A 27,723-nucleotide genomic window follows, 5' to 3' on the forward strand; every position below is an offset into this window, starting at 1 on the left:
ATCCAATGGCCCAAATTGTCCAATAGCTTGGACCGCTAGGTATGTACTCGTGGTCATCGTGGTCGTCACGTCATCGTCGTCACACAGTCGTCATGTATTAATTGTCATACCGTCGCCGTGAGGCCGTCGTGGTCGTTTCACCGTCAACCCTCCAGCTTCGTCATTCTACTCTCGTCATGCTTTCGTCGCCACGCCACCGTTGTCACATAGTCTTCGTAATGCATTCGCCGTCATGCCACCATCGTGAAGCATTCGTCGCCATCCCATTGTCCTCATACCATTCGGCGTCTTGACATTGCCATTACTGCGTCGTCGTCATATATACAGTATAAGTTATGCATTCGTTGTCATACCTTCGTCGTGATGCTATCGTGGTCATTCTATCGTCGTCACTGTTACGTTTCGCCTACAACGCGCGGTAATGCCGGCGCGGATGCAACGGACGCCGGGGCTTTGTTCAAAACGGCGGACATTTTGGCCTGTTCGACGCCGCCGCAACGCCTACCCGCCAAGCGTGTCCAGGCGTGTTTCAGTGCCACGTGTCTTCGTGTGTGCGTGTGTGTGTGTGTGCCCTCGCTTGTCAAAGCGCGGCAGCCGGGGAGCGGAGTTCCCCGAATGAGGAGCCTGGACGTCTCTCGGCTCAACTGTTCGCGCCGTCGTGTGGGTGAGGGTTGGCGGTGCGTCACTACACTCGGTTCAGCAGGTCTCTCGGCCCGACAGTTCGCGCCGTCGTGGGCTCATGCTCCGCCGTCCCGTGACCTTCATCCCGTGACCTTCCCTCCTTCCCTTTTGGACCGCGACGCCGGGAGTATAAGAGCAGCTGCCCCCGGACGCCAGGGGAGAGGCTCCGATTTGTACTGTTGAGTTACGTGCTCTCCCGTCTCTCCACTTCGGTCGAACTGACCGGCCGCTCTTTTGCTATGTTAGAATAAACAAGTTGTTCTGTTACCAGTCTTCTCATGCTTTGCCGGGACCTTCGGATGCTTCCAGTGCCCCAGGCCGCCAGGCCAACGCTACCCTTGGGGCTTGCGACCCATTGGCAATAACGGGCGTCAGCACCGAGACCCCAACAACTCGGGCCAGCGGTGCGATTCCAACATCTGGTTGCCAGCGGTGAGATCGCGCCAACGGAGGCCAGCAGCGAAGAGATGCGGTTGACTGTATGCTGAGCAGCACAACGACCATCCGGGAGCAGCGCAACGAGCCCTGTGTGATGACTGGTTGCCTGCAGCGGAACGACTGCGCTGAAGTCTTGGCTGCAAGGTTTGGTGAGTGCGGGACTTTCTTCTTCTGAGTTTTGCCAGGCTTTTGTTAGTGTTAGAAACAGAGCTGGTAATTGTGGTTGTCGTTGCTACCGGGTTAGTTTGCGGCAAGACAATAGTAGGCAGTAGAGAAAGCAGCATTCAGAGCAGCCATGGATTTGAAGTCGTTGCGCAAACCGAAATTGCTGGAGCTTGCAAGAGAGTTGGGTCTGGATGTCTCAGACAAACTCAGAAAACCAGAACTGCTAAGGGCTATTCTTGAGTTAGAAGCTGAGGATGACGAGCTGTCGGAATGCCTTGAGACCATTGAGGAGAGGGAGCTTGAACTTAAAGAACAGAAAGAGAAAGATGAGCGTGAACTTAAAGAACAGAAAGAGAGACAGGAGCGTGAACTTAAAGAACAAAAAGAGAAAGAAAAAGAAGAGCGCGACCGTCAACACGCTTTGGAAATGAAGCGTCTCGAGTTAGAGATGGAACGCGCTCGTAATGGAAGTCAGGCACACGGTGCAGGAGAACGAGTATTGTTCAAAATGACTGACCTGATGCGGCCGTTTAAGCTTGGAGAGGACATTGGTTTGTTCCTGGTTAACTTTGAGCGAACGTGCGAGAAGCAGGGGTTCTCTCGGGAAACGTGGCCACAGCGCTTGCTCACTTTGCTACCCGGCGAGGCGGCCGACGTAGTCGCACGCTTGGAGAGAGAGGAGGCAGAGGATTTCGAGAAAGTGAAATCGAGTCTGCTAAAAAAGTACAGGCTGTCAGCGGAGGCGTTCCGTCGGAAGTTCCGGGAAAATGAGAAAGGCAGAAGTGAGTCGTATACAGAGTTTGCCTACAGGCTAATGTCAAACATGCAGGAGTGGCTCAAAGAAGAGAAAGCGTTTGGTGACCACGAGAAAGTTCTGCAGTGTTTCGGGCTAGAACAGTTTTATAGTCGGTTACCTGAGAACGTGCGGTACTGGGTCTTGGATAGGCCAGACGTTAGTACGGTGGCTAGAGCCGCTGAGTTAGCCGAGGAGTTTGTGACGCGTCGGGCTCGCGGAGCTAAGGACGGTCAAAAGGGTGAATTTGGCTCCAAGTTTGAGAGGCCGAAGTTCACACCCATGAGAGCAAAGGGGGATACACGTAGTGCGGATGCGAGTGAAAGCAGTCCGACCGAACGTAAGGAGACGGCGGCAACCGAAGCCGAACGCAGAAAGCGGTTCGAGACGAGGCAAGCGCGCGTTTGTTATACGTGCCAGAAGCCGGGTCACTTTTCGGCGCAGTGTCCAGAAACAAAAACACAAGTCGTGTTTTTGTCTATATGCAGCACTGACGAGAACATGAAGCTTCTCGAGCCTTACATGCGAGACCTCCTCGTGAAAGGGAAAGAGTGCCGAGTGCTTCGCGATTCCGCAGCTACAATGGATGTAGTTCACCCCTCTTACGTAGAACCCGATATGTTCACGGGCGAGTGCGCATGGATCAAGCAAGCAGTGGAAGCTCATAGCGTGTGTCTGCCGGTAGCAAAAGTGCTCATTGAAGGACCTTTCGGAGCACTTGAGACGGAGGCCGCAGTGTCATCTATGCTGCCCCCCCAGTACCCGTACCTATTTTCGAACAGGTCCGATCACCTCCTGCGCGAGAAGGGGCTTTTGTTTGGTGAGGCTAGCGTTCAGGCCTTAACCAGATCGAAGGTTCGGGAGCTCGCTGCAAAGGCGGTAGTTGCGGGGCCGACGTTGTTGAACGATGAGAAAGGGTCAGAGGCGCAGCAAGCTAGTATTCAGAGCACGCCCGAACGGGATAAAATTGAGCCTGTAGCGTTAAAGGCACCAGATACTGGAGAGGAAATTCCCGATGCGGGAAATTTAGAAGAGCTTCCGGTCGAGCTTCCGGGACTAGGCTCAGTGACAAACAGGAAAGACACCGATCAAGTCATTAGTGACTTAATAAGTAAAACCTCGCTGTCGCCTGAGCAGAAAACAGAACTACACCAGCTCTTACAAGAGTTTCAAGGTCTGTTCTCTGAGAGGCCTGGTAGGACTTCTGTCCTTACTCATGACATAGAACTTACCTCCCCAGAGCCAGTACGATCCAAGGCGTACCGGGTGTCACCCCGCCAGAGCGATATTATGGAGGCTGAGGTAAAGAAAATGCTACAGCTCGGTGTTATTGAAGCGGGTGAGAGTGATTATACCTCCCCTTTGATTTTAGTTGAGGTACCGGGCAAGGAACCTCGTCCTTGCGTCGACTACCGCAGGCTTAATTCCATCACTAAGGATCAAATTTATCCGATCCCTAACATCGAGGAGCGCCTTGAGAGAGTGAGTAGCGCTCAGTTTATTTCCACCCTAGATCTTGTCAGGGGTTATTGGCAGGTTCCACTTACAGAAGAGGCTAGTAGGTATGCGGCGTTCATTTCACCCATGGGGACATTCCGTCCTAAAGTTTTGAGTTTTGGTTTGAAGAACGCGCCATACTGCTTTTCAAGCCTCATGGATAAAGTGTTGCGGGGACAGCAAGAATTCGCTTTACCGTATCTAGACGACGTAGCGATATTCTCCGCATCCTGGCCGGAACATATGGCGCACTTGCGGGCAGTGCTAACCCGCCTGCGCGATGCGGGCTTGACAGTCAAGGCTCCCAAGTGCCAGTTAGCACAGGCCGAGGTTGTCTACCTCGGACACGTGATTGGTCGGGGTCGTCGCCGCCCCTCTGAAATAAAAGTGGCCGCTGTGCGAGACTTCCCGCAACCGCGCACGAAGACCGATATTCGGTCGTTCTTAGGTGTCGCCGGCTACTATCAGAGGTACATCCCCAGGTACTCTGATATCGCGGCTCCCTTGACGGATGCTCTGAGAAAGACAGAGCCGCAAACAGTCGTCTGGGATGAGACGAAGGAAAGAGCTTTTAGCGCCCTAAAGAGCGCCCTAACAAGCCAGCCTGTGCTACGATCGCCCGACTACACAAAAGGGTTCGTTGTTCAGTGTGATGCTAGTGAGCGAGGCATGGGCGTTGTACTGTGCCAACGGGAAAATGGAGAAGTAGAACACCCCGTCCTGTATGCTAGTCGTAAGCTGACGAGTCGTGAGCAAGCGTATAGCGCCACCGAGAAAGAGTGTGCGTGTATCGTGTGGGCCGTTCAGAAATTGTCATGTTACCTAGCCGGCTCGAGGTTTATCATTGAAACGGATCACTGCCCTCTCCAATGGCTGCAGACCATCTCTCCCAAAAATGTCCGCCTCCTGCGCTGGAGCCTCGCTTTGCAACAATATTCCTTTGAGGTACGTTACAAAAAGGGGAGTCTCAACGGTAACGCCGATGGCTTAAGTCGAAGCCCCTAACGTGGGAATCAGCCTCAAAATTGCTTGTTACTGATGTTTTTCTTCCTGAGGCAGGATTTTTAACCTATTGCTTTTGTATAGTGTTTCAAAGTGATGATGTGCTTTCTAGTGCAATTTTCCGATTTGTGGACGCGTTCTGAGTGCTGCTAAACTACTGTAAGGAACTAGGCAGCAGTATAAAAGGGGAAAGAGCCTGGCAGGGCTTAGTGAGGTTTGTGCCGTGCTTGCTGACTGAGCGGTTGACTTTCAGGCGTGGTTCTAACGCTTGCCGGAAACGAGAACAAAAATGTCAACTCTCCCGAAGTCACTTTGCAGTGTCCTGTGTGCACCTGAACGTGAGAACGAGGCCTTCTCTGTGCGCTGCGCTCAAGAAACGCCCAAGGACGCCCAACTTCGGTTATGAGCATCATCGAGCGACATCCCTCCGGACAGCGGATGCAGTCCCCTGACCATCGGGATCTCCTTCCCCCGGCGGGGCGGTCTGTTACGTTTCGCCTACAACGCGCGGTAATGCCGGCGCGGATGCAACGGACGCCGGGGCTTTGTTCAAAACGGCGGACATTTTGGCCTGTTCGACGCCGCCGCAACGCCTACCCGCCAAGCGTGTCCAGGCGTGTTTCAGTGCCACGTGTCTTCGTGTGTGCGTGTGTGTGTGTGTGCCCTCGCTTGTCAAAGCGCGGCAGCCGGGGAGCGGAGTTCCCCGAATGAGGAGCCTGGACGTCTCTCGGCTCAACTGTTCGCGCCGTCGTGTGGGTGAGGGTTGGCGGTGCGTCACTACACTCGGTTCAGCAGGTCTCTCGGCCCGACAGTTCGCGCCGTCGTGGGCTCATGCTCCGCCGTCCCGTGACCTTCATCCCGTGACCTTCCCTCCTTCCCTTTTGGACCGCGACGCCGGGAGTATGAGAGCAGCTGCCCCCGGACGCCAGGGGAGAGGCTCCGATTTGTACTGTTGAGTTACGTGCTCTCCCGTCTCTCCACTTCGGTCGAACTGACCGGCCGCTCTTTTGCTATGTTAGAATAAACAAGTTGTTCTGTTACCAGTCTTCTCATGCTTTGCCGGGACCTTCGGATGCTTCCAGTGCCCCAGGCCGCCAGGCCAACGCTACCCTTGGGGCTTGCGACCCATTGGCAATAACGGGCGTCAGCACCGAGACCCCAACAACTCGGGCCAGCGGTGCGATTCCAACATCACAAAGCCGTTGTCATGCTATGTCGTCATTACGTCGTTGTCACGCTATCATTTTACCACCGTTATCACTTCAGAAACGTAATCCCACTGCCGTCATGCCGTCGTCGTTCCTTCTTCGTCATTCTGTCATAACCATGTCTTCGTCGTTCAATCGTGGTTTGCCGCCCTTGTCATGCCATCGTCGTCAGACAGTCGCTTGTCATGCATCCGTTGTAATAGCGCCGTCGTCATAATGTCGTGATCAAGCCATCGTCGCCATTCCAGTTTTGTCATCCAGTTGTCGTCATGCCGTCGCCGTCGTACGCTTGTTGTCGTCCCATTGTCCTCAAGCTGTCGATGTCACGCTGCCGTCGTTAGACTATTAGAATTTCAGAATCGTCATATCACTGTCATCATGCCGTCGTCGTCACACCAACGCTGTCGTTCCAGCGACGTCGTTCCGTCATCATCACTGCGTCGTCGTCATGTTCATGAGCGACCTTGGCAAGTGAGTGCCATAGCAAAGCGAGCCGATTCTGGAGACAGAGTGCGTCATGTGCCGCCGAAGCAACTTCTCAGAATGCATGACCACTACAAATTTTAAATAAATGTGACTTCAGCAATACGGTGTCACTACACTGCTTGAATGCTAATCCCATTTCCGTCGACAGTCATCGTGAGATGGGTTGTGCCGCATTTTTTTGTCAGTGTATGTCGCTGCACTAAAGACGTGACCATGGTAAACGTATTCAATATTTCTGGTGATTTCAGGTTAACGCTGTCAGGTCCAGGAACGAGGACGTTTGAAGAACTTCCTATGTACATTACACAGCAGTCTGTCTTTCATGGGGCTCTCGATTGTATAGAGTAAGATTTCCTTACTGTAGAAATCATAAAGCTGGATTGTGTAAGCACAAGAGAATGGTAAAATAAGCGGTCGTTGTGTGCGCGTAGTTTATTGACAAACAATAACGCCTGGAGTATCGATCGGGTCACTTATGCTGCACCCAGCACATACACACTGGCCAATGTACGCTGTGCAATGGCACAACTTTTCTTTTTCTTCTTCATTGGCTTCTAATCCAGGCACTTCACTCCTGGTAACACGCATATCATCTCGAAGAGCAGGTTAGCGGCCGTCAGTGCAGTGTTGCCGCTTGTGTCGTATGGTGGTGAAACCTGCAAATGATGCGCGCACACAAGGAATACATTTAGGTGGCGTTTGATTAAAGACCCCTTTAACGTATCGCTTCCAAAGCGCAGTAAGGGACCGATTACGTAATCGTATGAATTGGAAAACCGTTTTTATGACAGGTGGCAACATATAAACCACCTGCTTTTCGAACAGACTTTCCAGAAGTCGAATGTGACAGACGGCGCCGTTCCGCCTTTTTACGTGGATTTTTAGAATAGGCGGACATTACATGCGTGAGAAATCGCAATGTAAAGTTAGCAACTTATAATATTCACCAATTAACTTTTTAATTATTGGCTTTAGATCACGTGTTGACAAGCCGAGCAGTAGTGAAGCCGTGTCTGCTTAACAGGCATCTTAAAATTAGTGCTACTTTCGAGATATCGTTACCCCATATCTACCAGAAATGCATTGACGTTTAAGATCGTCCCGAACTGCGTGACAGACGCTTTGGGGAAAATATTGACGGGAACGACAATGTATTTCTCAGCACATATTAAGTGCGGATATCTCGAAAGTGATCATCGTCTTTGGATTTCTGCTAAGCAGAAATGACTTCATTACAGCACTTGGCTTCAATTTCGCATATTTGTGAAATGTATCATTCCAGCCATTGTACCTATACCTATTTATATGCTTCAGCGCCTTCGAAATTATTCTTTTGCATAATCGGCGTAATAATTTTGGTCTTTATTGTGCAAACAGATTTTGGTAGATTTATAAAATGTTACTTTTTTGACAGACGCTGTCTGCCGCGGTGGCTCAATTGGTAGAGCATCGCACGCGAAATGCGAAGGTTGTGGGTTCGGTTCCCACCTGCGGCAAGTTGTTTTTTCATACACTTTAATTTCCATTAATTTATCTTTCTTTATTTCATTTATTAAGCACAAGTAATTTCCCCTATGTTGTCCTTGGTGTCAGTGTTTGTTGGCTTCTTATGATACTTTTTTCCCCGTGATATATGACCGATATCTGGAGTGGGCGGAAATGCATGTAATTTGCTTTGTCCAAGACAAGTGTCACTGGCTCCGACAGGCTTCTCAAGTTGACACTGTCATATGTTTGCTCAGCTGTTCAGAAATTTCTATCATTTATAGGCGGTCTTGTTGCTTAATTCGTAATGCTATGTGTTAGTCTCCCTTTCCATTGAATTTCCCTCTAATGTTTCCGTTGCTTACTAGACAGGACTCAATCAACTTTTCCAAATCCATTAGATTATTGGTCCCCTGGTAGGTGTATCCTCACATACTCTAAGTACCCCCATAAACCGTATACACCTATAGTGGGTATGCACCATTTTGGTTTGCTTTTTCTAAGGAAGCCAAAACAAACTTCTTCACTTAATGTGTTCTTCAAATGAAGTTCCACTGACTGTTCTGTCCCAAGTAACCCGAACGGTGAGCATTCACTATGATGCATTTTGTGCCTAGCCGTGCGCGCATATTTAATCGCCTTTTCTCAAATCTGAGCGTTCTTGTGCTCTTAAAATTACATATAAACAACATTTAAACACACACAATGCTCTTCTTCATGCAGGGAGAGTGCTAGCTTGATGCTGGCGAACATCGCGTCGAACTTCCAGGTTGGCCAGCCGGCATTTCGTTCGAACAGCTAGGTAGCACATAGTCTGCATCGTTCTTGAATTCGATAATGTCTCTGCAAATTCGCTGTTCGCGTCTCTGCCTATCTAGTACTGAACATGCAACCCTGGCCTGTGATAGGTGTGCGCGATCGGCACATGGTTATACAGTCAGCAAGAATCACTGTAGCATGGTGTTGGCTGCACACACTGATGTTATAGTGCGTGGGTGAAAAGAGCAAGGGAAGAACCCTGCTGCCCGCTTAGTTCCAACAGCACTATGTGCCGGGATTCATATCAATGTGCTCCGAAGTTGTTTCGCGTGTTAGCCCGTCGCTTCGGCGACGTATTTTTTCGTTGTTACAGCGAATCGGGCGCTAAGCAAGACTTTTGCGCATCACTTAAGGGCTTCATTGATTGACGGACCCTCGGAAGTTGACTGAGTCAAGTTGCCCACAGGTGCTCAAGCTAGCTCTCGTGCCGATCCTACTTGGAGAAATACCTGGTGTTAACGGCGGAAAACGTAAAAGGGACACGAGACGAGAAGACATCACAAGCGCTGTGAGAGGTCTGTGCAGCTCTTGCGGTGTCGTCGTCTTGTCTCGTGCCCCTTCTATGTTTTGCGCTGTTAACACCAGGATGGGAAACCAACAAGCCCAATCTACTATTCTTGGGGAAATGCGTCATTCTCCTTTCATAAAGGTGACGCTGTGATCGATGATGCAGCGACCGCTGTTTACCTCAACCAAGTCAGCGCCGACGATGTTGAGTCCCTTGCAGCTGCGTATGACCTCAAGCGCCTGTGCGCTTGTCAAACCACCAATTTCTGGAGTACCTGAAAGAGAACGCAGTACCGCATAGCACGCTGAGCGCTTACTGCAGGTGAAGCAACGCTGTCCTCATCACATAAGCATAAAACCCTCAACACCACTATCACACGGACGTGCCAAAATTTTAAAAGAATTAATTTTAATGCTTCCGAATTTCGAGCACTATTTGGCCAACTATAGCGTGCTCTTTCCAAAAACGAAGCGTATGAAATTGTTGCAGAGTCGGTTATGCACGATTGCACTGCGCAGGCGCTCGGCAGGCTCTGAGGCGCCTGTCCATGCGCAGTGAGGCCAAACTCACGCATGGCGCTGCAGGCAGGGACGCAGTTCCTGGTCTGCAGTAAAATGTTTACTTTCTCCACAGCTTAATGGCATAAAACCTTATTAACTACAAGCACAGCACCACCTACAGTTTCAGTCATGTCCTATTGAGAAAGGGACGCTAAAAAGTAGACCTAAAGGGCATGCTTATACGCGTATACATATATGCACGCGAAGAACACTGTTCAATGATTCGGCTAAGAAAAAAAAAATGTTAAGCACGAGAGGCAACTGGACACGAATTTAACGCAGAATCTGCTGTATGAAGTCGCCACGGCAGCTGACATCTTGGGGCCGATATTAGCGAACGCCTCAGCTCCCTTTCGCGGACCCTCCTACAAGCCCATATCGTCGTCGTTCTCGTCATCGCATTTCGCCAAGCCGCTTCCGGGCTTCCGTGCGACTTTCTTTTCATCGTCCTTTTGGCCCATATATTGATGGGCCGCAGCACGGGGGGGTGCAAATTCACAAGGAACATATAGGGCCAGTGGCAGCAGAAAAAGAAAGAAAGAAAGAAAGAAAGAGAAAACGAAAGAAAGAAAAAGGCAAGGGCACCGGGAGGACGGGAGCCCGGAGGCATTCATAAAGTAATGCGCGTTAAAAGCGCGCGAGCCACTCGAATGTCGAAAAAGCAATAAAGCGGGGCGGCTGCCGGGGGAATGGTGCGCGCGTGCTTAATTCCTGGCGCCTCTCACCAGTGCCTGGGGCGAATGCGGGGTCCAGACAATCGATGTCGAAAGATATATAGACGGGGCCGGAGCCCAGCACGGGCAGCACCTTGGTCTCCATGATGGGCACCATAGATTTGAACCAGCATTCCTGCGCCTGGATGATGTGGAAGCCCTGCACGCGAGCAAGCCGGCGCCGCATGTGGAGTAATGGCGGCGAGCAAGCGGCCTCCCCAAACGAGAACGGCCGCACGCTGCGGCGCAGAATCGCTACCCTGCACGATTATATGGCCCGCCCCTTCGACTACACCATCCCGAAACGGAAGCACTGTTCTCGCTTTTAGGTCCAAGGGTTAGTCCTCACCTGTACTCTCTCTGTAAGGCTACCTTTCCTTCGGGCTCGACCTCCACTGACGGGCCACCCAAGTGCAGAGATCTTAAGGTTCTAAATGAGGGAATCCGCGAGCATTTCACAATGGTACATCTATAGCAAAAGAGGAGAAGCGCTCATGACAAGCTCGTTCGCTTCTATATTTAACTGGCTCTAGTCTTTCGACATTCTTGACCATAGGTCAGCTGTGGTTTGTGAATTACGTGGCAAAATTTCTGAACAAAAAACAACATTGCTATTTGCGGCACATAAAAAAAAAAAAAAAAACACCAGCTGCGTGAACATTCGAACGGCCCGGATGCTTTGTCTGCTCATTTGTGTAACAGCCTAATGTATTGCCAAACAGTGTTCTAATATTAGTGGACTTTCTGGTGCCATAATATTTAGTGGAATAAAATACGCTTTTAGTTGATATAGCAGATATTTCAGTCGCTGTTGTATGAAAGTTCTTTGGCTGATTTACTGCGAGTTCACAAGGATGTTTAGTGACTTCTAGCGGACTTTGAATCTTGCTTTAGCGGAATGGCAGCAGTGATTTGTACTACACATAGGGTGTGTTCCAATTCTGGCCAGCATCGGATATAGTCTACGTAGACAGCTAAGGAGACAGCCGGAAACAGCTGTGAAGCCAAGTAACGGAACGCGTTTCGAGCAGTCTGGAAGACGCTTCTGCGACGTGACGCCACCACGCGGCGACAAAGGAAAAGTTGAGAAAAGCACACGTTCTTTCTGTATATTAAATCTTTGCGCCTGCAAAGCTATGAAGAACACAATGTGACTTACATTAAGGGCATAGGAAAGTGTGTCTCCATTCACTTGTGGGCAGACGACCTTCTCGTCGAGTTTCCAAAGGTCCTGCTCAGCCGCCATATTGTTTGGACAGGAAGGTAGCCTGCATCGTTTTTGACTTTCTTTTCTTTATTTGTTTCCATTGCTAAAATCCAATGACGGGGGCTAAGGTAAAAGCTGCAATGAGGCAGCTTGAGGTGCCCTTAGCCCCCGTGCTGTCGTTCTCGAAGCTGTCTACTTTGACGTCTTCGTGAGAATTGGAACGAGAATTAAGATGGCCGCTGTCCACTTAGCCGTCTACTTTGCCGTCTACGCCGAGTATTGGAACACAGCCATAATTAATAATAGACGCTGCGATAAAGTGACTATTCGCATATCTCTTACTGCTCATTTTATATTGTAAAGATCAATTTTTAAAAGGTTAAGAAAAAAAAAAAACCTTCGGCGTAGACATAGTTAGGCAAGTTTCTTTCGGTTTTTACTGCATACATACAGATGTCAGATTAATAATTGATGCTTTCTGGTATTAAAAATGCTTGTTTACAATACTCAATTTTCTCTTTAGGTAAAATTCTTCATAGCAAAATTTTAACCCATTCACTAAAATTCTTAGTGGATTATAGCGGCCTTTGAATGTTGTTTTGGCGGCATTCTGGTAAGAAGCTATGGCGACACTGCTTCCAACTTGAAACGAGATTCGCTACTAAAAGCCAGAAATGTACTCATTTGTGAAGCTGTAGTCAGGCAAGCCGTAGGGCTCCAAGAGACGCCGAAAGAACTCACATTTTAAAGTATGACTCGTCGCTATAGAGCTGAATATTGCTTTTGCTCTCCGGGGACTCATGCTATATCATTAAATGTTTGAATGGGTTGCAACCAGACGCAAAAGTATTATGTATGCATCTACATCGGTATTACAATTCGGAGCCAACGTTGACGTTACAAAGACTTGGACAAGTGCTGTTATACATTAGCTTTCCCAAGACCAGGACGCACAAAATGTCCAACTCGGCTTAGAGTTAGCTAGCCCTCAACGAGCAATGTATACAGTATATGCGTTCAAAGGACGTGTCGTGCGGGATCATTTGGTTCGGCAAATTTTCACCGTGTCACGTGTTACCTTAATAGTGGTCACTATCACTGTTAATCTAAATTTTGGTTGTTTAGAGTTTATATCTTATATCTATCGTTGCACTTACTTTTTTTACTGTTTTCTTAGTGGAATGCCCAAACACGTTAGTTCGTCTGGTAACGGTTTTCGAAACCCCAAACGATGCTGGATAGCCAGGTACCTGCAAAATGCTTCGAATAACATCGATTCCCACAGCGCGTGGGATCGGTCAGCACAATTTTTTTCTTTTTCTTTTTGACAGAAGTAGTCACCACAACAGAGGGTGGCGACGGTTGCAACACGCCACCACTTTCTAGACATGTGGGCTTCTACGGAAGCTTCGCTACCAGTTTACTTATACCTTGGACTGTACGCGATGGAAAAGCAGATCTGTTTTGCACATGCGGTCGACGCCGCGCTCGTTGGCCGGAACCATATCTGGAACATAGCTGGAACATCGCTATATCAGCCCTCTACATATTTGCCTCGTCACAGGGCTCCTGTGAAAAGCTGTGCCTTGTCTGCCTAACAATAGCTTCCAGTGTCCCACTGTTGAGTGCGTCACTGAAGGAATCAACAGGATTTATCGGGAAATCGGCGGTCCAGCCGAGTGAAACTGATATCTCCAGTTTTGTCCGCGCGTGCCCAGTCGCTCGCAAGTGGCCAGCAGGCCGCCACGAGCGGTGTGTGTATACGTACGTGCTGCAGGCTCCATCGCTCCTCGTTGGGCCCGTAGACGGAGCCGCGCAGGCCGATCTGTACGACGCGGCGTGTGTCCAGCAGGCCCTCCTGGACGGCCCGGTAGAAAGGCGTGCCGTGCGCCACCTCACAGTGCATCATGGTCGGGTTCACGTCCGCATGCGCGTCCAGGTGCAGCAGCCCCACGGGACCGTGCTTCTCCTGCAGCAGCACCGTATACCCATGGGCGCCGCCATATGTGCTCACGTGATCGCGCCCGACATTGAACGCCGTTCGATCGGCGTTTGCTCGCTTGTTTACCATGGCCACGGCAGCCGCAGGCACGGCTCAGACAGCCACTACTTCGGTCACCACGTTGAGCAGTGAGTGGGTAGACGACACAAGACGTTGGACAAAGCTGCAGTGGCAGTGTAAGTATACCGTCGAACGCCTCTACAACGAAATGACCTGTACAGCGAATGAATATATCCCGGTCAGATTCCTATCTTTCATATGTATTGTGAACACCTCTACAACGACGAACACTAGAACGAATTTGCCCGTACAAGAAGAAATTTAGGTGCTCCGACGGTCTTAGGTCGGCAAACTTATTCATGAATCGACTCACTCAGACTAAGACTCACCCTCCTGTCTGAGTGAGTCCGGCTGAGAAGAATTTTGGCAGTTTGAGTCTGAGTAAGCCCGGCTAAGCAGAACTTGGGTGAGTCTGAGTCCGATTGAGCCCGGCTGAGTAAAATATGGGTGAGTCCGAGTGATTCCTAAACAAAATAACGTTTTGTAAGTGAGCCTGAGTGAGTTCCGTTTATTTTGCCGACCTACGCAGATGGCTGATTTGTTGCTGTATACATGCAGCTGCTGCGCTGCTGCGCTGCATGCCCTCCACCGAAGACACGGAGCTGAGCTCTGCGCTAGTGCTAACGGCGGCGCTAGCGACGCACTTGACCAGCATGCCGATATCAGAAGTTGTTCCGCTGCACTGCTCCAGGAATCGCTGAACTCGTACGATGCTTGTTGTAACGCAGCAGCGGATGTGACCAATACATTGCAGTTGAGGATGACGTGATGATGTAGTCGTAACTGTCTACCGACGATGGCTTGAAAGCCATCTAAGGCAAAAAGGACGCGAACGTCAAGGAAGGCAACAATGATGAAGACACTGTAAACGAACCAAGAATTTTGACGGCGAGCGAGGCGATAATGAAGGTGTTCAAGAACCTGCAGTTCTACGTTGCGTAGTTCCTGCGTTTCGCCTCGGAGCATGATGTGAATTAACCTAGGGGCACATGGTTGGCTGCAGTCCGACTTCGGTCATACAAAGCGGGCACAGAAAAATGTGCGACTTATTTCACTAAGTCTCTCTTTATTGCATGCCAAAAAGGTTTTTTTCGCTTTTTTTGTCGAGCGTGTTTAGCCTGTACTATTGTGAGCGTTAGGATTCACGACCTTTACAGCGAAGTGACCTGCATAACAAAGGATTTTGTAGATCCCAAGAACTTCGTTATCAAGGCGTTTGACTGCAACTTCAATTTATTCATTCTATCTGCGCTGCAAATTTAATAGTGAGCAAGCTTACCAGCTGAAGGCGACGAATAGAGCAGCCTGATGTTTCTTTTTACCCATTACATTGTAGTCTTTACAGCGGCAGATTTGTAGGGCTGTTACGCCCGTGCTCCTGTTGTCCTTGTTAACTCTATGTGCAACAACTTCGTTTGGGAATAAGCTTGTGTGTGCACAGAAAATGTTTGCGACCTGCTACGACCACGGGGGTTAGCTCCGACTACGTAATTTGAATTTGAATATTTATTAGCCAAAGTATGGTCATACAAGAAAAATGTTGAGAAGCATACCCCAATTCTTGTCACCTGCACTGATCAGATAACTCGGGAATGGTTTTCTGAATACTTACAGCGCAAGCTAAAATGCATTCACGTTTGCGTGAAAAAAAGAAAAGCAGTTTCAGCCGAAAGGCGAAACATTAGTTGCGATAGCAAATTACTAGACAGCTATACACAGTAAGATTAGCAGAATTGAACTCTGTGCATTTACGTGCCAAAATCGCGATTTGATTATGAGGCACGCCGTAGTGGGGGACTCCGGATTAATTTTGGCCGCTGAGGGATCTTTAACGTGCCCTCAATGCACTGAACACGGGCGTTTTCGCATTATGAAACTGAAGGAGCAGCTAGTTTTTCATGCTTTCAGTGTACGCAGACAAAGGCGACACGCAGATGACAGTGGTCTGTAGCGCTTGGCAGCACCGCCTACGCGACCCAATGATTTTGCGATTTGATATGTGACGCCACACAAGTGGACATACCCTATAATATGAGAAATAGATGGTGACAAGCGAGCCAGTGTCGCTTACCAAATTCATGTTTTTGTCAGCGCCGTGTCATAGACACTGTCCGCTTTTGAGATGCTGCAGCTTCTAGCTCGTATACATCGTGTAATCTAAGTGGCACCGAGTCAAGGAATAAAACGGCGACGTCAGGACGTATATGCACTGTGATATGCACAACTATTTGGGCAAACGAAGGATGCAGTTGCGCCGACCTTGATCGCCCTCAGCACAGGATAGGTGGTGGTGTGGTCGCCCCCGATGCCCACGGGCACGCAGCCGTGACTCAGCAGGCCCCGCACGAAGCGCTCTATGTCGCCCACGGCGCGCTGCGTGTCGTACATGGTTACCGGCACGTCACCCACGTCGGCCACCTGCAGGTTGTCATAGGGCGCCGCGCCTGCGAAAGAAACAGGCTCGCCAAGCTGTCCATGTGACCACATTCAACGGCACGCCAAGTGATGCGGAAGGCTCCCTCGCTGCGTCCGTAAAGCGCGTATGCGAGGCTGTTTAGAATCCGTGAACGATTCTTAAAAGACCGAGGGGCAACCACACAGAACGACGCGCCTTCGTCACGGCGTCTTCCGGCGTCGAGGCGCCCATTTTTTACTCTGCATGATACTACGTGCTAGCATCTTGACCGAAATATTTTGCACCTGATTGCCGATTAATGCGTACAGTCCACGGTATATGCTTCTCGACCTTGCTAACATCATGATTATCGCGTGGTGGGATATGGAGATGTCAACACTCGACACCGCGCCAAAAAATCCGCATTTATGAGATAAGCCGAAAATACTCTCCGCACGTGGTTGCCACTTTATGGTTAATCAGTGTCGAACTTTAAGGGTGCGTCGCTGAATCGAGCGATGGAAGGCCTTTTCTTTTTTCGTATGAACGTTGAAGATGACCGACGCTGAACAGTTCTGATAAATCATATATATTATACAATGTTCTCAGACAGACAAGGCAGGTTGGTCGGAAGGCTTTATTCTCCATGCGAGGCTGGTCAGGTCAGACGGCATTGCGTCACTCAGCTCGAAGCCGGGAAACCGTGACGGCGCAATTGGGACTGTAATTTTCCGCACTCATCTTGTTCTTTAGATAGGCGCGCCCGGAACGTACGTTCCTTTTGTTCCCTTTAGCAATAGAAACAAACCCTGCGCAGGCTATGTCCATTTAATGCGTTTTGGCGGATCTGTACAGCCAGCATATGCTGTTGTTGATTACTTAAATCATTTTTGCTTGACGTGTCAGTGCGTAGATAATAACGGGATATCTCAACGGTACTACCTATGGTACTACGCCTGTGACCTGCCTTACAAGAAGCCACTGATGCCCTTCACGAATGATCAGAAAGCTAAAATGATCCTGGCTCTGGGGACGGCGCACGGCGACAAGAGGAATGTAGCTAAGCTATTCCGGATGTGGCATTGTGGAGTCCGAGAAAAATACTTAGAACACACGAAACCCTTTGCGAGACGGGTAGTTTCAACACTATGGTGTCCCTGCGCATTCTATTAGTTTGTCTCGAGCGTGGCTCGGCAAGCTTTTTTTCTGGGCAGTGGATTGGCCAACACGGACCTGTACCGTGGCCTACAAGGTCGCCGGACATGACACCACTGGACTTCTTCTTGTGGGGCTGCGGGAAATATCGCGTGTACAGCAGCCAAACTACCACACCGGACGCCCTAAAGGCACAAATAAGCATAGTCTGCCGCGAAATTCCAAGGTCGTTAGCCAAAGCTGCAACAGCACAAGTGTAGGAAAGTAAGTACTGTATTGCTTCAGACGGTGACCTGTTTTGAGCACGTGCTATAAGTGGCAGTGGAAAATAACCGCTCAAAACTGGTGTAAAACGTGACTGCTTAACGCACCTTCATGATGTCAAACTGTTATGTACTATCCTTACATAAAAAGGGCTTGCGACAAAGATAGAAATAGGTACAAAAACTGCTTTGTTTTTCCTCTTTTCCGGAGTTCAAGAGACAGAAAGGGTAAAGACTAAACCATTTGCACCTTTGGATGTTTCTTTTTTGGGGGCTGAGACACCTTACGTGCTATTGGTTTTTTTTTTTAATGAAACTCCTGAGTAGCTCTTTACTGTTCTTACGACAGCTGCTTTTTTCTTTTTTCGCGCTTTATTGCGCACTGTTTTTTTTTAACATTGATTGAATTTCTTTTGTAGCTTTGTTTCACGATACGCGAAGGTTAAAGCTATACCGAGTGCCTCATGATCGAGCACACCAGTCTTGCGTCCGCAGATGCTGACGCTTATCGCACCGCGCTAGTTAGGTCCGAAACCTCTCGAGCCATCCTACATGACGAAGCCTTGTACGATGCGGCGATAAACGAATGCAGCCGTATATCTTTCAAAGGTTGCTGGGAGGCGCTTGAGTAGCGGCGCGCGAGCACGCATCTATTTCGTATTTCGCGTATTTCGCGGGCTTTACCTTTTTTCTTGGAAGAAACAACCAGGCACACTTCAGCACGAAACAAATGCTTGATTCGGAGTTTAATTGAGGTGCGCTACCACTTTGGAAGTGATATGATTGCAATTCAAGCAATAATTAAAAGTTCACTAATTAAAAGCAATCAATTAATTAATACGTGATGAAAGAAATACAGCCTGTAAGTACACGCGACTGCCGCTACTATGCAGTCGGTACGATTTCTCTAGAGCTCTTTTTTTTTTTAAATCTTGGTCCAAGTCCATACAGTCCATACGTCTGGATATGATATAGACTATCGTTTTGTCATTATTATTATTGCTATTATTATTTAATTCCAACTGACTAGCTCGTCTTTGCCTGCGAACAGCTCAATAGATTAAATGTTTCACTTCCCCAATCATCACAATTAATTGATTGAAAAATTTATCCTTGTGCAGAAGCCGACGACATAATGCGCTTGTTGTCAAACTTTCCAATCCACAAATTAATGAATCAAGCGCAAGAAAAAAAAAAAAAAGGAACGAGACGCCTCTGTTGACTCTGTCTTCGCCTATCGGATTCCGCCTGCTCACTTTCTCTCCTAGACGCACCCGGAGCCGCGTTAGCCGTTCATTCATGACGCGGGTGTCCTCGAAAACCATTTATACATTACAAACTGAGCGGAAGGCCATTCGACTGGAGTACGAGCCAAAGAGGCGCGTGCACTCTGCGCTTTCGTCGTGCCACAACTCGGAGGGTCCTCGACCGCGCAATCGCGCGGCATAAGCGGACGCTGTCGAAAGACGGCGAGTAATCAAGCGCCGCGTTCGAAGCGCGTGTGCACATTGGAAGCAGCGGCACTACAGCAGTTGCACATACGTAATACAGCGTGAAATACCCACGGGTGGCCATATTGTGCGGCCGGAGGAGCGACGACTCGCAGCGCACCTGGCGGGGACCGAACCGGGCCCCGCTGCGGTTCGACGTGCCGCAGTCGAAGGGGACCCCGTACACGGCCACGTCCAGACCTGCGCCGCGCACAATCCGAAGTTTGCGAGAGGGACCTCCGACGCGCTTTTCTGCTGGCTAAACAGGAAAGTCGGGCAAAGATGGTAACCCTGCCGACTTTGACGGTGTGCAGTAGAGCTTAGTTGTACGGTAACACCGCATATATTCCGCTTGCAGTGAGCGCAAGTGTAGGTCACACAGTTGACCGCTTGCTTTCCATGAAAACAAACAAACAAACAAACAAACAAACAAACAAACAAACAAACAAACAAACAAACAAACAAACAAACAAGCAAACAAACAGAAGAAAACAAACGAGCTTGGTAAACAGTCACAACCCGACGAACCTATCGTAGCAAACGTATAAGCCACAGCTACGTTACCATTGGGCGAAAATGCAAAATTATTAGCGACCGCCATATAATTGCATGCAAACTGACATGCAAACTGTTCGCATTAAAGGTGACACAATCTAAGACGTGTTTCTTATTTACTGTTATGATTTTTGCAAATGTTATTATTGCTATATTGATTAGACAAAATGAAAATTCCATACCATATTTCAGATGGGCGAAGATGCTGCTGCTTCCTTTTCAGCATATAATATAGCTTAACATTTCTTCGCTTGTTTTTCGCTCAACTTCGTGGTTACACCGACACATTTATGCAAAAATGTAGTGCCTATAACTTCAGGTAGACACTGTTTACCGTACCGCGCAGTCGAACTAAGTACGCCTCTCAACTAAGTGAACATGCTATAGCAACATTTCTTGATCGTTTTTCTTTTGCATAGGTTGTGTCTAACGATATGAAACCCAAAGCTATTTAAACGTCTAATAGAATCACTCTTGTTATCTTGCATGTAATATTAACAGATCCTCGCATTCTGCTAAATATTTAAAATTTCTACCGTTATTGTTTGTCACTGTACTCGGAACTCTGAGGCAGCTCTGCCTCGCATCCATGAGTGAATGTTGTGTTGTTTATTTTGACCATGGAAGAAGAAAAAATATAGGAGGGAGCATGACGTCACGCAGCCAGCCTTGGCAAGCGAACGCTCCGTGAAGCCACAGTGGTGGTCCAACACGTGACCTCTTGCGTGGAGATCACGGAGCTAGATTTGAGATTTGCTGGGACGTTTGGTTCCCAGTAGCTATGCTAGTATAGTTTTTATTCGGTGCGCGCTTGCTAAGCTGGCCTGCCGTGGCACTGCCTGCAGATCGTGAACACTAAAACCAACCACGCAGTTCGACGAGCGATCACGTGTTGGGACACCAGGTTTGGCTTCAATCGCGTTGCGGTATGCTCCCTCCTATCTTTTTCCTTCCTCCATATTTTGACTATACGAGTGCGTCTGAGAGGGGCCCGTGGCCTCATCAGGCAAAGCCATTAGTCCTGTCGCCACTCGTCATTTTTGTAGATGCTTGAATAAACCATTATTCGATTATATTTTATACGTGAGGAAGATGAGGAGGGGGGTTGAATCTTCAGTTCAGCTCATGCCGGTAGCCGGAGTTTCCACATCGCCTCCTTGGACTTAGTATGCAATGTGGCGTCGGTACAATGAACTTAATCCACACTGTTGCGACTTGGGGGGTCCGAAGATGTGGTATATCGTTTCATCGTGGAGGAATAAGGGAACGTAGGGCAGGGTCCGATATCCAGCAGGTTTTACACACAAGTTTATATTACACATTTACAAACAGAGAAATAAGTTCATAAAGAAGTTGTAGCAGCCGATTACTCCAGGTGGCCGTCGCTCTTTTTATCCCCTGCGTGCTCACTGTTCAGTCGCCTCCCCCAATCTGGCTTCAGGAGACGGATGACATCAGGTCCCACCAATCCGGAGGTTTGTTGCCCTTTCCTTCCGAAGGGAGCTTTGTCGAAAACACACGCACATCATTGGGTACAAACAGGGGATGGGGGATAGCAAACTGACCCCGTCTCCGGCATAGACGCGCCAGTTTGGGCTGATCACAGGTGAAGGACAGTCGCCTCTTCAGCCTCTTTCATGTTCTTGTGCTGCCCTCTGACGCACGCCGCTGGAAACGTTTTGGAAGGGTGTCGGCGATTTCACCGGTTGAATTGTGTACCTGCGCCCATGTTGAGTGTGCGTCAGTTGTGCATTTCGTGGAGCGCGATTAATTATTAATAGTTTCTCCGGGGCAACATGTCGTCCACCCATCGACTATAGTGGGTGAACAGGCCCGAGTGCGCTGTTGTGGTAACAGCGCGGCCAATAAAGGCACGCTGAGTTCCGTCTGCCGACGCGGATGCCTTAGAGTTCGTTGTCGCTGATGTCTGTGCTTGCAGCTCGCTTTTTCGTATTCTTTTTACACATTAACTAAACATTTTGCATATTCAAAAAACCTCTGAGCGCAGCCTTCCACGTTGGATTTGCCAAAGCGGTGCATTTGTTTACATCTACATCAACAGCTTCAGATCGCTGTTAGCTTCGGATATTGTAGAAACGGCGCATCGCTTATGTGAAATAATCTCCAAACGTAGCAAAACATACATATCTGCACGTATCAGCCGCGTTGTTCCTCCCTGAGACGAGTCAATATGAGCGGCCGAGTCACTTGAACGACTACGACTGTGATCCAGACACATATATATTACGGGCTGTTACTACTGATTCGCTCTTTTCTTTAACTTCATCATATTTACAGTTTGCGCGTGTCATAAAGTATTATTGAGGTCCGTGGTTCGAATCCCGGTGCCGCGCAATTTTCCACCGGATTAAAAAAAAAAAAAATCCGCGTGTTGATAAAATTGCATAAACAGGCCTGGAGTGTGGCCTGATGCCGGTGACCAGAACCGGTAACACACTCCCTCACCAGAGCAGGATTGGCCACCCTGGTGCAGTACTTGGCCACAACCTCCTATATGAACACAACAATCAAACCCCGGCCCTCAGTCCCCAGCAGCTGCGAAGCAACTGACCACGGCGGCGGTCAGACCTGCGACGCTGCAGAGGGTGCTAAGAATCCCTGGCTCCGGACAGGCCGCCATTGGAATATGAACCTGGCAACGTTTAACGCAAGAACATTATCTAGTGAGGCGAGTCTAGCAGTGCTATTGGAAGAATTAGAGGGCAGTAAATGGGATATAATAGGGCTCAGTGAAGTTAGGAGGCCAAAAGAAGCATATACAGTGTTAAGGAGCGGGCACGTCCTGTGCTACCGGGGCTTAGAGGAGAGACGAGAACTAGGAGTCGGATTCCTGATTAATAAGAATATAGCTGGTAACATACAGGAATTCTATAGCATTAACGAGAGGGTGGCATGTCTTGTTGTGAAACTTAATAAGAGGTACAAAATGAAGGTTGTACAGGTCTACGCCCCTACATCCAGTCATGATGACCAGGAAGTCGAAAGCTTCTACGAAGACGTGGAATCGGCGATGGGTAGAGTGAAAACAAAATACACTATACTGATGGGCGATTTCAATGCCAAGGTAGGCAAGAAGCATGCTGGAGACAAGGCAGTGGGGGAATATGGCATAGGCACTAGGAATAGCAGGGGGGAGGTATTAGTAGAGTTTGCAGAACAGAATAATATGAGGATAATGAATACCTTCTTCCGCAAGCGGAATAACCGAAAGTGGACATGGAGGAGCCCGAACGGCGAGACTAGAAATGAAATAGATTTCATACTCTGCGCTAACCCTGGCATCATACAAGATGTGGACGTGCTCGGTAAGGTGCGCTGCAGTGACCACAGGATGGTAAGAACTCGAATTAGCCTAGACCTGAGGAGGGAACGGAGGAAACTGGTACATAAGAAGCCGATCAATGAGTTAGCGCTAAGAGGGAAAATAGAGGAATTCCAGATCAAGCTACAGAACAGGTATTCGGCTTTAAGCCACGAAGAGGATCTTAGTGTTGAAGCAATGAACGACAATCTTGTGGGCATCATTAAGGAGTGTGCAATAGAAGTCGGTGGTAACTCCGTTAGACAGGATACCAGTAAGCTATCGCAGGAGACGAAAGATCTGATCAAGAAACGCCAATGTATGAAAGCCTCTAACCCTACAGCTAGAATAGAACTGGCAGAACTTTCGAAGTTAATCAACAAGCGTAAGACAGCTGACATAAGGAAGTATAACATGGATAGAATTGAATAGGCTCTCAGGAACGGAGGAAGCCTAAAAGCAGTGAAGAAGAAACTAGGAATTGGCAAGAATCAGATGTATGCGCTAAGAGACAAAGCCAGCAATATCATTACTAATATGGATGAGATAGTTCAAGTGGCTGAGGAGTTCTATAGAGATTTATACAGTACGAGTGGCACCCACGATGATAATGGAAGAGAGAATAATCTAGAGGAATTCGATATCCCAGAAGTAACGCCGGAAGAAGTAAAGAAAGCCTTGGGAGCTATGCAAAGGGGGAAGGCAGCTGGGGGGGATCAGGTAACAGCAGATTTGCTGAAGGATGGTGGGCAGATTGTTCTAGAAAAACTGGCCAGCCTCTATACGCAATGCCTCAAGACCTCGAGCGTACCGGAATCTTGGAAGAACGCTAACATAATCCTAATCCATAAGAAAGGCGACGCCAAAGACTTGAAAAATTATAGACCGATCAGCTTACTGTCCGTTGCCTACAAAGTATTTACTAAGGTAATTGCAAATAGAATCCGGAACACCTTAGACTTCCGTCAACCAAAGGACCAGGCAGGATTCCGTAAAGGCTACTCAACAATAGATCATATTCACACTATCAATCAGGTGATAGAGAAATGTGCGGAATATAACCAACCATTATATATAGCTTTCATTGATTACGAGAAAGCGTTTGATTCAGTCGAAACCTCAGCAGTCATGGAGGCATTGCGGAATCAGGGTGTAGACGAGCCGTATGTAAAAATACTGAAAGATATCTATAGCGGCTCCACAGCCACTGTACTCCTCCATAAAGAAAGCAACAAAATCCCAATAAAGAAAGGCGTCAGGCAGGGAGATACGATCTCTCCAATGCTATTCACAGCGTGTTTACAGGAGGTATTCAGAGACCTGGATTGGGAAGAATTGGGGATAAGAGTAAATGGAGAATACCTTAGTAACTTGCGCTTCGCTGATGATATTGCCTTGCTTAGTAACTCAGGGGACCAACTGCAATGCATGCTCACTGATCTGGAGAGGCAGAGCAGAAGGGTGGGACTAAAAATGAATCTGCAGAAAACTAAAGTAATGTTTAACAGTCTGGGAAGGGAACAGCAGTTTACGATAGGTAGCGAGGCACTGGAAGTGGTAAGAGAATACATCTACTTAGGACAGGTAGTGACTGCTGATCCAGATCATGAGAGTGAAATAATCAGAAGAATAAGAATGGGCTGGGGTGCGTTTGGCAGGCATTCTGAGATCATGAACAGCAGGTTGCCATTATCCCTCAAGAGAAAAGTGTATAACAGCTGTGTCTTACCAGTACTCACGTACGGGGCAGAAACCTGGAGGCTTACGAAAAGGGTTCTACTTAAATTGAGGACGACGCAACGAGCTATGGAAAGAAAAATGATAGGTGTAACGTTAAGGGATAAGAAAAGAGCAGATTGGGTGAGGGAACAAACGCGCGTTAATGACATCTTAGTTGAAATCAAGAAAAAGAAATGGGCATGGGCAGGACATGTAATGAGGAGGGAAGATAACCGATGGTCATTAAGGGTTACGGACTGGATTCCGAGGGAAGGGAAGCGTAGCAGGGGGCGACAGAAAGTTAGGTGGGCAGATGAGATTAGGAAGTTTGGAGGGTCAACATGGCCACAATTAGTACATGACCGGGGTAGTTGGAGAAGTATGGGAGAGGCCTTTGCCCTGCAGTGGGCGTAATCAGGCTGATGATGATGATGATGATGATGATGATAAAGTATTATTAGAAAAAACTGTGCTCGGCATAAGCACCCGCCAGTTCTCTCACCAAAAAGCGGATGCCATCGCTGACACCGTTGGTTACTGAGCGAGTTTATGTTGCTGTACCGAATGCAGTCTCTTCTTTTCCGTTTGACGCAGAGGTAAACAGTGCTTCCCTGAAATTAAGAAATGTATCAGCATAACAACACACACAGACCCACCACCTACGGGAATGCGACCGGCAGCATTCGGGAACGGTGACCAAAGTAAAAGATGTTGGCACAGCGCTGTGTCACCGCTTGCCGCTTATTGTGTACGTGCCCTGCGAAGTGAAGATTAGTTATCAAATCGCTATAGCGTCACAACTGAACTATAAGAGCGGTTTCCTTCGTCCTGACTGCCTATTTTTTAAGTTCAGGTCCATCGGTAGCGGGCGCACGAACTCGACAGGGTCAGGCCTAACCCAACCTTCGTAAAACTGGATCAACATTGACTCAATTTTCACGTGCACGGCTTGAGGGGACTGAAGCTCGTGAATTTCAACTTCGAAGCCGTGTCTGCGCATTTTGAGCGCGAATAATTATATTTACAAGCGAATGAGCTGTAGCTATCACGTTGTCGGTTCGACGGCTGATTGCATAGAGTTCGGTCAAGCCATCATGGTCGGCACGATGATTTTGTCGGTGCCGTCGACAAGAAAGCCCGTCGCGCTGTATGACAACTCGCACCCGTCGGTTGCGTCGCTGTCGGCCTATTACGATCAAACGGTCTCAGTGACACAGTGCTGAATAGTCGGCCAATCGTCGGCGAATCGTCGGCGGCAGCGTCTTGTCGGTCTCGTATCAATCCAGTGTTACCAGGCCTTAAACGAGTACATCAAGCCAGGCACGCGTTGCCACCACCAGCAACAGTGGGCCGACGCTGCAAGAAGACTGCGCCAGCAACGTGTTTTTGTAGTGTCGCCCAAGTTTAACGTAAAGGTTTATCGATAAATTTGACAGCCGTCAATTCAAAGCGGCAACTACGTGGTTGACGGTGCAGTCCGGACGAAGTCCTGACCCTTTCCTGTTTTAAAGTGGAGCTGCAGTCTTACGCTACGCACGTTCTCGGCACCGCACCGGCGTCGAGCTACCAGTAGAGTTTCAACGCGGTACACGGCACAAGTGTTCGTTGCAGTGAGCGTCCGTGCGCTTTCTTTTTTTCTGGGGTAGTTTCCCCCGATATCTGGCCGCGTTGCGTCCCTTCCAAAACGTTTCGCGACTAATCCGCTAGGGCAGGGCGCATGCGCCGTCACGCCGTGAAAAAAGGCGCATTGTCCAAACCTCTCCTGACAGCGATGCTCCACTGGTGGCCATAAATAATCCAATTTGATAACAATTTTGACGAGGCCGTTGGCCCGTTCCCCATAATCGCGGTATCCGTGACCGGCGGTTGTCGCGGGGTCAACGGTCGATCACAACAACACCGGTTAATTTGGGGTATTTATGTTAATGCCCTTTGCTGATGATTTTATTATTTCGAATAGCGCTAAAATATTTTTGTTGAGTGAAACAACGTTTCTGAAGACAACCTGGATTTGCTAACTGGTTTGCTATAGTGGCGTTTTGTTGCATCTATGTGCTGATAACACGGTGGACGATAGAAAGAATACCATTTCAGCGTAACATTAAGTACGCACACGATACATTCACTGGTAAAAGTTATATAAATGCTTTTGCATATTCAGTGAGAAATGCGGCTATGTACTGTGATGGACTTACGTGTATGAGCTGCGCCTGTGAGGTTTGTCTAGTGCCTTGAGTACACAGCGCTAGCTCTTCAGCAGTGCGCTGCCTTGAACGTCTATCATTAGAGTTGTACCCGGGAAAATTTTCCGTCGCAAGGAAAGGGTAACATGCTGCATTTGCGCTGTCTTAACGGTGTCGTAAAATTCTTTTACGTCGTTGCCGGTTCTCCTCGTTTTGTTTTTTTACCGGCGCGGACGGTCCAGGCCGGTAAAGGATACGTGCCCTGGCGAATGCGAGATATAGTACGACACAGATTAGGCAACAATTCCTTCAAGATAAGCGCGTTAAACACCCGCAGGCCGGCTGTGCGCAGAATTTTGTTGCGCGACGTGTGCCCCGCGTGAGACCTTTAATGCGAAAAACATTCTTTGCATTATTAGATCAGTTTTCCTTCCGGCTATCTATGCAAACAAAAACATGGGCCGATCCAGAAAAGAGCGCAGTAAAAAACGTGGGCCGAACCTAAAGGTAGCGCAGTCTAAACGTGCAGGCCCAACCTCGTCCATGGCGCTCTTCAATAATAAAAAAACAAACGCTTAAAATTCCTTGGGTGCTGGGCAGAATCGCGCCGGCGCCGCACGGTTCCTCGCGCGTAGCAGCCCCACGCTTTAGCGCGCTGATCTACGAATGCCCGCGGCGAGGGGGTACCGTATTTTCGCGATTCTAAGCACCCCCCGATTCTAAGCACCCCCCCCCTCTATTTTCGCGAAAAAAAATGGGAAAAAAGTTTGTATGCGAATCTAAGCACAGCGCCCCCCTATTTGTTAGGAGGAGCGCGTAGCCAAGGTTGCCATGCAAGCACGCTTGCTCACTCCGTCATCGAGCCGGAGCCGTCGGATAGTCCGAGTTCCGAGGTGGCACGGCGTCCGCTGCGCGAATACGCCGTACAGCCGGACTGTACGGCTGTACGGCGAAAGCTGCAGAAAGCGTCCCCATCAACCATCGCAAAGTGGATTTCGGATGCTTGGAAGCGGGTCC

At 48.8% G+C, this 27,723-nt stretch overlaps 1 protein-coding gene and 1 non-coding gene across 2 annotated transcripts in view; one reads left to right on the top strand and one right to left on the bottom strand.

The window, feature by feature from the left end:
- Positions 1-6,687: 6,687 nt before the first annotated feature.
- LOC126544025 (guanidinobutyrase-like) overlaps positions 6,688-27,723 on the bottom strand; it is a 29,795-nt gene continuing 8,759 nt past the window's right edge. The window contains exons 2-7 of the mRNA XM_050191210.3: positions 19,003-19,128; positions 15,884-16,068; positions 13,331-13,531; positions 10,368-10,515; positions 9,262-9,356; positions 6,688-6,926 (exon numbers count right to left, since the gene is read on the bottom strand). Coding sequence (XP_050047167.2) covers positions 6,825-6,926; positions 9,262-9,356; positions 10,368-10,515; positions 13,331-13,531; positions 15,884-16,068; positions 19,003-19,128 — 857 coding nt within the window. The 3' untranslated portion in view covers positions 6,688-6,824. The remainder of the gene's footprint in view (positions 6,927-9,261; positions 9,357-10,367; positions 10,516-13,330; positions 13,532-15,883; positions 16,069-19,002; positions 19,129-27,723) is intronic.
- On the top strand, positions 7,694-7,766 carry TRNAS-CGA (transfer RNA serine (anticodon CGA)). Its single transcript has one exon. It is a non-coding gene; the product is annotated as a tRNA-Ser (tRNA).

Source organism: Dermacentor andersoni, chromosome 1, assembly GCF_023375885.2.
Source record: "Dermacentor andersoni chromosome 1, qqDerAnde1_hic_scaffold, whole genome shotgun sequence".
NCBI classification, from domain to species: Eukaryota; Metazoa; Arthropoda; class Arachnida; order Ixodida; family Ixodidae; genus Dermacentor; species Dermacentor andersoni.